The 9,754-nt window shown below is 43.9% G+C and overlaps 1 protein-coding gene across 3 annotated transcripts; it reads left to right on the top strand.

Moving 5' to 3' along the window:
• Positions 1-2,783: 2,783 nt before the first annotated feature.
• Positions 2,784-9,411, top strand: LOC132815944 (uncharacterized). 3 transcript variants are annotated; one of them, XM_060825316.1, is made up of 2 exons: positions 2,784-2,807; positions 7,791-9,411. In XM_060825316.1, the coding sequence occupies exon 2, from the start codon at positions 8,358-8,360 to the stop codon at positions 9,312-9,314; it is 957 nt and encodes a 318-aa protein (XP_060681299.1). In that variant the 5' UTR covers positions 2,784-2,807; positions 7,791-8,357; the 3' UTR covers positions 9,315-9,411. The 3 variants fall into 3 exon arrangements, with proteins under 3 accessions (XP_060681299.1, XP_060681297.1, XP_060681298.1); XM_060825314.1 differs by lacking the exon at positions 2,784-2,807 and adding an exon at positions 2,860-3,187; XM_060825315.1 differs by lacking the exon at positions 2,784-2,807 and adding an exon at positions 3,249-3,351.
• Positions 9,412-9,754: the final 343 nt, after the last annotated feature.

Raw genomic sequence — 9,754 nt, 5'->3', positions numbered from 1 at the left:
ACATGAGATGATTTGCAAAGTTGAGAGGAGCCCAGGTGTAAAGCCTGACGTCCTGCTCTGTTGTTCCATTATATTGTCAGAGGTTGGGCAAGCTAGCTGGCTTGACCAGCCACTGGGCAGCCACCTGAGGGTCGCTGGCGTCTGTGTATCTTGTGACTAGGATTGCCAGAATTCTTCAACATCCACAACAGATCTCATGCCAGCAAGATATTTTTAGGCTCAGCAATAGCGATCACAAATGGCAGCACGAAAAGGTTGCTATTCTGTCATCACTCTGATTTCACTGTCAGCCTTGATGAGCCACCATCAGCACCATGCCCATGCTTGGTGCTGCCAACAATCACAGCAGCACTGGCTCCAGCTCTCAGTTCAAGGCAGCGAGATTCACACATTTATTTCTGCAATGTCATATGTAAAAAAAAAACTTCCAATAAAGGATAATTTATATGCTCATTGGAGCAAAGTAACTTTCTGATGACTGCAACTATTCCGGAAGATATTGGTTTACACGTTTGTTGACAGCTTGGAATATCACAGTTTCTTCATTAGTCATGAAGAAAGATATTTTAAACAAGCATTTGCATCCACAATGTCTGTTAACTGTTAGAAGATTCTGGAGACCGAGATTCAGTACCTTAACCTTGAAGAAAAGTGATAGATTAAACAGAACTCACTCCAGACACATGGCTCCAAAGGATGGTGATTTTTGACTTCAAATTCTTTCATAGATTTGAAGAACACTGTCGCGAGTGAGAAGGGGCAGAGAGAAAAATAGGAAATTCATTCCTTGAATGTATTTATGTCCAGAGTTTAGAAAACATCACAGATAAATGATTTCAAGCTTCAATACTGAAACCTGAGCAATTTCCCACTGAAGTGTCTTCATGTCCCAACACAATATTTTTTTGAAGGAAACTGTGAAGCCCAAGGAATAATGCAAATATGAGAGGGCAGTGATGTGACTGGTATAGTCTGCAGTGGTGCTCACTGCACTGCTGTCTGATGTTTTCATGAGGAATCCCGAACTGCCAACTCACCAGACATTGCTTTTCGCTTCTTTGTATCTGAACAAAGCAACACCTACTCACATTTTGAATCAAACTTACTTTCTGATGAGTCCCTTGATTTCTGGAGAACATAATTTACTATCTGCCTTGCAGTTTGGACTGTCAAGGGTTTTCGAGCTGTAAATACTCATAAAAGTGCTATTAATATTCTATATTAATCTAGTCCCGTTTGCCAGCACTTGGCCCATATCCCTCTGAATCCTTTCTATTCATGAACCCATCCAAATGCCTTTTAAATATTGTAGTTGGACCAGCCTCCACCACTTCCTCTGGCAGCTCATTCCATATCCGCACCATGTTTTGCGTGAAAAGGTTTCTCCAAAGGTCCCTTTTAAATCTCTGCCTTCTCATCTTAAACCTATCCCCTCTAGTTCTGGACTCCCCGACCCCAGGGAAAAGATTTTCTCTATTTATCCTACCCAAGCCTCTCATGATTTCATAAACCTCCATGAAGGTCACCCCTCAGCCTCCAACACTCCAGAGAAAACGGCTCCAGCCTATTCAGCCTCTCCCTTTGGCTCAAACCCTTCAACCCTGCCAAAATCCTTGTAAATCTTTTCTGAACCTTTTCAAGTTTCGCAACATCTTTCCGATAGGAAGGAGACCAGAATTGCCCACAGTATTCTAAAAATGGCCTAACCAATGTCCTGTACAACTACAAAATGGCCTTCCAACCCCGAAATCCAATGCTCTGACCAATAAAGGAAAGCATTACCAAACACCTTCTTTCACTATTCTATTGACCTCGGATTCAACTTTCAAGGAACTGTGACCCTGCACTCCAAGTCTCCAGAGTGAGACTGAAGTATGGAAGCAAAGAAAGCGAGATAAGGATGCAATAAATTCATTATTTCAACATTTTCTACTGATTGTGCAATCTAGAAATATCTCAGATAAAGAACTCAAGGCTCAAATATAGAAGGGGAATGAAGTTTCCATTTTATCCTGTGCAGATCTTTGGATACGGTCTCTACATACAGGGCTGAATTTTCCCAGTCAACTGGCTGTGGTCTGGGACAAGAGTGATTTGGCAAAGTGGAGGGGAGTAGCCTGACTTACTTCTCTACAATTATATCACATTGTCAGAGGTGGGCAAGCCAGGACCTCAGCTCAGCAAATCTTTTTAGAACTGGCTCAGCAACAGCAATCACTAATGGTGGAAAAGAAAAGGTTGCTGCTCTGCCTTCTCTCTGATTTCACTGTCAGCTCATTCATTGGAGCAAAGTAACTTTCTTTGGCCCATTTCATTAATTGCCTAGTGACCAGCCAGCACCTTCTTGGTTATCCACCATTCACACCAGGCCACCTATCACAGCAGCACTGGCTCCAGCTCTCAGTCCAAACAGCAGAGCTCCACCACAATTCACAAAATTATTACTGCAGACGTCTTGTTTAAAAAAAAATCACCACCCAAATTCTATGAAAAATACACAGTTGGAGGCAGAGTCTAACAGTTCCCAGCATGTACTAATGTGAATATATATATATGTGTGTGTGTGTATATATAGATAAAAAAATAAAAAAAACTTACCAGGAAAATAAATTGTAGAGTCTGAGTGGGCGTGTCCTCGGCATTCGGAGGTCACGTGGTCCTCTGATGCGTGCGCAGAGGATGATCACGTGGTGCTCCTTTTCAGAGACAAAGGAGGGTCACGTGGGATCGGACATCCGGGAATGCGAGGAGGCGGGGAATGGAGTCGGAGCAACAGCCAATTAGAAGACAATTTCACTTGAGTGATGGTATGATGTTTTCTATGGTATAAAAGACTGTGTCAGGGACAGATATACGTCTTTTGTTCTTTCTGAACTGACTGACTGAGTAGTTTGTCAGGGACAGAAAGGTTCACACCCAGAGCTCTGTATACTTTATCCACTTACTGATAGAATAAAACTAAAAGTGTAAGATTAGATATTTTTCCTATTGCTTTATTTAAAGAGCACGCAGGACTTGGCTCACACATAAAAGATAATAAGTTTGTAGATTGAGCATAAAGTCCGTCAGATGGTGAGCCTGACGTGATTCCGACGTGATCCAGACTGAGCGACGTAAACGCGAGAAAAATAGAAACAACGGACACTGACGTCTGGTGATGACAACAAGCGGCGCCGCAAAACAAAAGGTGAGCAGACACCTGTTTATATCAAAGTTCTGTGATTGGAGATACTAAATTGATTGTTGTCACTAGACTGCAAGTGTCCTAGTAATAGTAAGTGGATAAAGTATTGATTTAATACGTACGGGTTTAAAGTCCCATGGGGTTAGAGTCCTCATAAAAGCACCAAGGTAAGTATGTGTGAGAAGGTTTAAAGTCCTTTGAGCAGGATCTCATAAAAGCACCACTCATGAATTTTGGTTGATAATTGATGTGTTGTAAGTTTTAAAATTACATTGGGAATGTACGGAGGGTAGTAGAAAAGCCAATGATGTCTCTGAGACAAAGATGGTGGTGTCTCAGTGAGAAAGAGTAGGCAGTAAAAACTTAAAGGTGATAACGAAACTGCTGATAACTTTAACTGTAAGAGTAAGTTGTTTGGGTGTATTTTATACAGATTGATTCGCAACCAGATTTGTTTTAATTGGGTTGGGTGCTTGGCTAAATTAAATATAATCCGATTGGTTATTGGACAGGAGGATTTTTAAAAAACAGAAATACATAAAATGATAGGGAATTTGATAAAGAGTGTGAAGAAAACGGAGGATGTTCTTCTGATTTAGTGTTGTCCGTAAAACAGCAGTGGGGTAAAGCTAGAAGTCAGTTAATTAGTGGGCTTGCAAAGAACAAACAAAAACAGTGATGCAGAAATATGGGAAGATTTATAAAAGCAGGGCAAAGTCCCTAAAGAAGAGGAGAGGAAGAAATTGTCACCGTTTTGGGAAAAGCAGAAGAGGAGGTTAGATTAGAAGTAGAAGAGCATGTGAAGGGAAACAAAGGGTCAATACTGGTTGGAAGAAAGTGGACAAAAGAAGCCGAAGAGAAAGAAGAGAGGAGTCGTCAAGGAGTAGCACAGATAGTGAAGACGAGGAGTCCCGCCCACGGGGCGGTCCAAACACGTACCCTGTCACTTTAAAAGGCTCACTTACCATGCATACTGAACAGGGCTTCTCAGGGGTACAGCCTCCGTTTGAAAACAGTTATGATTTGTGACGGAGGGAGATATTGCGGCTGCCCACAAAATATCAGCACCAACTGCCTCTAGATTATGAAGGCTCTTTTATGGGTGATGTGTATCAGCCCTTTACCTATACGGATATGAATTGTACTTTGGATAAAATGTCCCCGCCCATGGAGGGAGGTGGACCCTGGATGACTAAATTTTGCCAATACACACTCGGCTTCAAGTTGGCCAAGGGTGATTGGAGAGCATTATTGGGCAAACAATTGAGTATGTGGGAGGTACAGCAAATTGAAGTGTCTGCGGGGACCACCTTAGTACCTGACTCGGACCCGTTTGTGCAGCATGCCACCTGTGTGGGAAGGGCAATGAGGGATAGATTCCCGATTCCACCGGGAGCGATGCACTCGCTCACCTTCACAATGAAGGAGGGCGAGAAGATGCTTGCCTTTTTGGCTAGATGTAAAGGCACGTGGACAGATACTGCGGGGATCCAGCCAGGGTCAGGTCAGCTACAAACCACGTAATTTAGGAATGCCATTATGGCAGGGATGCCTAAGGAAGTAAAAGAGGTAATGGAGAGTAATCCTGATATCCCAGGATGTTCTTCAGAACAGTGGGAAAAACATTTGATGCATCATATGAAGTGATATAGGACAAAACAGAATGAAGATAAACAGAGCAATGAGTCAGCACAAGTGCAGTTGCTGAAGTTACAGCTTGATGAGGCTAGACGGAAGGTTAATGAGACAAAGCAGGCCTCCCAAAAGACGACTAATCAGATGGTGCAGCAGCCATTGCCACAAAATAACCGGCAGAGTCTAGACCCGGCACCTGATTCGATGCCATACTATCCCCTTTTAGGAGGGCAGACAAAGGGGTGTTCCAGGAGGAATGCATGGTAGAGGAAGGGGCCGTGGAGGAGTCAGAGGTTAGCCACTGGACACTTGTTTTGAATGTGACCAACCTGGGCATTGGAGAAGAAAATTGTCCCCTGCTATGGGGCCCCCAGGGACGCCAGGGATTGATCCGAGGACAGTATGTCCCCTTAAATCAGCCTCCTAATCTGTCTTTGACATCGCCACTGATCATATCAGTGGCTGGGCAGACTTTTTATCACCAATATATTTCATCACCTGCATGCCCTGTGAATTTGATGGGACGTGACTTGCTGGAGAGATGTGGGGTCCCGGTTCTGTGTGGACCAGACGGACTCGTAGTGACCTTTCCAATTGGCTATTCTGTTAATTGTTCTATGTCAATGATTCACTCAGTGATATCAGTGATATTATCACCAGACGCATCACCAGACGTGGCAGAAGGGCAGTGGGCAGATATATACTGGGGACTCCTTGAACCTGAGAAAGGGCAGAATAACGGCATACAGTCTTTATATAACCAAGAGCGACTCTGGGTTCAGATGCTGCATCCCTATGCTCCTCCTGCAGATCCCCTTCATGTAACCCGATATTACGACAGATGACAATAAAATCTATCCGCATGCATTCTATCAACACCCGGAAGGTGTGGTGGGTGTTGTGGAACTAACTCTGGAACAGTTGGAATGGTATAAGATAGCTGAAGAAGCTATACCGCATTTCACATTGGCAGTGCATGCTGAATATCAGGCCAAAGATCTGGGACTCTTGTCCAAACGCTTGATAGAGCTAACTGATTGGGTTTGGTGTGCACAGAACAACTGACAAGGTGTTGCTGGAACATAGGCAGATTGAAATGTGTCATGGCAGGGAAAAGACGACCATCCACAGGCTGCAGCGACGCTTGATACACTACTGGGTGCCTTGTGGTCAGCAGGTTCGATGGATGTTGGTTACTGCAAACACGTCGCACCAATCACATTCGAGGTAATAGACTACACTCCGATTTGGCAGAGACAATACCCACACAAACCAGAGGCTGAAGCCGGCATCGCCGACACAATTAAAGGATTGGTAGCAGCAGGGGTGCTAGAACTCTCTCAGTCAGCCTGGAACACTCCTATTTTACCTGTAGAGAAGCAGAATACAGGCAAATATAGGATGGCACATGATCTTAGACGGATCTACAGTGTCATTTCTACTCCAACAATTTCGGTCCCAAACCCCTACACTGCGATGTCTGTGCTGACCTCTGACCATAAGTGGTTCTCGTGCATTGATCTGGCTAACACGTTCTTCTGTTTGCCCTTAGCTGATCATTTCAGGACATTTTTCATTTACCTATAAAGGCCAACAACTTCGTTATACAAGGGTCCCTCAAGGGTTCATTTTGTCACCTGGGGTGTTTAATCAGCAGCTGAAAGATCTGATGCTCCCAAAGGGGGTGGTATTGATCCGATATGTGGATGACATTCTTCTGGCGGCACCCGACCATATTTCTTGTTTGGCAGCTACAAACTCATTGCTGTTACTCTTGTATAACGTCGGTTTCAAAATTTCATGGGCTAAATTACAATGCTGCAGACGAACGGTGTCTTTTTTGGGTAGAGTTATTTCTGGTAAGGGAACAGGTGTGTCCCCACCCCATAGATCCTCCATTCTGCATCATGCCAAACCAGTCACTGTAAAAGACATGCTCTCATTTTCTTGGATTGGCAGGATATAGTAGACAATTTGTTCCCTCATATAGGGAGCTTACTTTCCCTCTAAGGGCCATGGTAAATGAGCAAGGCATGAGAAATTTGTCGGCACATTTGCAGTGGACCACGGAGGCAGACAACAGTTTTATATCTCTTAAACAGGCCCTAACGCGGGCTGCTGATTTAGCGGTCCCGGATTACAAAGAGCCATTTTTCCTCGATATTTCTGAAAAAGAACACACAATAAATGGTGTTCTTTTTCAGAAAAAAGGGGGGGCAGGCAGGTGCTGATGTATGTAAGTGCTACCCTTGACCCAGTAGAGGGCGGCAAAGAATCAGCCCAATTGGCTGAACTACAGGCAATGAGTGAAAATTATATCAGAGAATGTAAATCGTGTTCAGAATATAATGTAAAAGCAACAGTGAAACCACAAGAGGGAAAATTTCCTCCCCCAAGAATGCCAGGTCAGGAAATAGTGATTGACTACACTGACATGGTAGAGAGAGTAAACGGGTGGAGGTATCTTTGGTACCAGTGGATGCATACACTGGTTGGCCAGAAGTGATACCTGCGAAAAAGGAAGATGCGAAGACAGTGATCAAATTTTTGATAAACCAATATATTCCAACGCATGGGTTTCCAAAGAAAGTCAGGTCAGATAATGGCACACATTTTAAGAATAAAGACCTGCAAGAAGTAGAAGCAGCTTTAGGACTGAAACATGTGTTTGGAACAGTGTACCATCCTTAGTCACAGGGAAAAGTGGAGAGAATGAACCAGTCCATAAAGGGAAATAGGAAAAGTGTGTGCACAAACGAAGTTAAGCTGGGTGCATGCCCTACCTTTAGCCTTAATGTCTATTAGAAGCTCAGTAAACTCTATTACAGGGTTTACCCCGTACGAGCTAACAACAGGGCAGCAGTTTCCGGGACCAGGGGCTGGAATATAGATGTTAGAGGGAGGAGTCTCAATAAGATACAAACCTTATTATGATCAACTAACAGCTTTGGTCTCACCTTTCCCTAAACAGGTTGGATCGGAAAAGGGGGACCTACAGAGCCAGGCACCATCCACCACAGAGTGGGTCCTGCTGAAGGTGATCAAATGGAAATGGTCGGACCCATGGTGGACAGGACCTTACAAGGTGGTGGAAAGGACATTTCATGTGGTTCGACTACAAGGGAAAGGAGACATTTGGTACCATTGGAGCCAGTGTGCAATCACAGAACCACCAACGAGAACTCTAGAACAAATAAGAACAGAAAAAGAGTAGAAGGGTCTTAAACTTTTAATTTTTGTGTAACGAATGTCATGTTTATTCTAGTAACTAGCCCACATTATCCTAGGCCGTTAAGGTTGGGAGTTTTCACTATTTTATGTATAAGTGTTATGATACTGTTAATAATGGCAACAACCGCGAAGGACAAAAACACAGACGAGGTAGAGAGTCCCAGGAATAAGAGATCAACAGGACAAGAGATGGACAAATGTTAAGGGAGCCGGGTATACATTAGACATGATAAAAAGTGTGATACAATATACCGATATACCAGTTTGACTTATGTCAAGTAATTGACTGTGGCCAAAATACAGGGAAATGGATGACATATATCTTTGTATCTACACTATCTACTATGACCCATGCCCGTCGTGGGATAATGTAATAACATGGACTGGGGTACAACGGACACCTAAGAAGTCGTCACCCTCGGATAATAGATGGGAGGTTAGAGACCATGTGAGCCTGACAAAGGGGCAACTTGATCAATTCTCAGAGGTAAAAAATCCACTCTTGTTAACCCTGACAAGATTCAACATTAATCCTGGTTCTGAAAAGGTACAGATTTACTGTGGAATTGATGACAGAAGCTTTTATTTTGTAATAGGATTTCCCCGCGGCGTACCTCATGAATGTAAGTTGGTAGACCAGGTAACAACAGGATTTGAGAATCTCCCAATCATTAGTGCTTTATTCCCAGTTACACCGAATAAAAACGTTGATCGAATTAATTATGTACATTACAATGTACTCAGGCTAGCCAATAGAACTAGAGACGCCGTGGCGGGACTCTCTGAACAACTGGCAGGGACCTCATTGATGACAGTACAAAATAGAATGGCCTTAGATATGTTATTGGCAGAAAAGGGGGGAGTGTGCTCTATGTTTGGAGATCAATGTTGTACGTTCATCCCCAATAATAGAGCACCCGATGGCTCGGTAACCAAAGCCCTGGAAGGATTAAGAACTTTGTCTGAAGAAATGCATGAACATTCAGGTATTAACAACCCTCTAGGAGGCATTTTCGATTCCTGGGTAGGGAAATGGAAAGGATTAATTGTGTCTGTGTTTATGTCCCTCGTTGGTATGACCATTGTGTTCGTGTTGTGTGGATGTTGTTGTATCCCCTGTATCAGATCTTTGTTGAACAGGGTAATTATTACAGCAATTGAAGGGAAGACTCCACCGCCCTACCAGATGTCACAGATAACGGCAGAAAGCATGGCACTGGCAAGAGGGGAGGACTACGCGTCGGAGAGTGAATGTGATGCATAAAACTGGTTCGTTGGTCTCATTTTCATGAGACCAAAAGGGGGAGTTGTGAATATATATATGTATAAAACTTACCAGGAAAATAAATTGTAGAGTCTGAGTGGGCGTGTCCTCGGTGTTTGGCGGTCAGGTGGTCCTCCGATGCTTGCGCAGAGGATGATCACGTGATTTCTCGTTCCGGAAGAGTGCCGGGAGGTCACGTGATCGGCCGTTTCGCTCCCCGGAAGTGTGTGAGTCTGCTGTTTCGCGCCCGAAAGGAGGCCGCGTGGTGCTCCTTTTCAGAGACAAAGGAGGGTCACGTGGGATCGGACTTCCGGGAATGCGAGGAGGCGGGGAATGGAGTAGGAGCAACAGCCAATTAGAAGACAATTTCACTTGAGTGATGGTATGATGTTTTCTATGGTATAAAAGACTGTGTCAGGGACAGATATACGTCTTTTGTT

This window comes from Hemiscyllium ocellatum, chromosome 5 (genome assembly GCF_020745735.1).
Source record: "Hemiscyllium ocellatum isolate sHemOce1 chromosome 5, sHemOce1.pat.X.cur, whole genome shotgun sequence".
In the NCBI taxonomy this organism is placed as follows: domain Eukaryota; kingdom Metazoa; phylum Chordata; class Chondrichthyes; order Orectolobiformes; family Hemiscylliidae; genus Hemiscyllium; species Hemiscyllium ocellatum.
The sequence above is the reverse complement of the archived record's forward strand: the minus strand, read 5'-3'. Positions and strand labels throughout refer to the sequence as shown.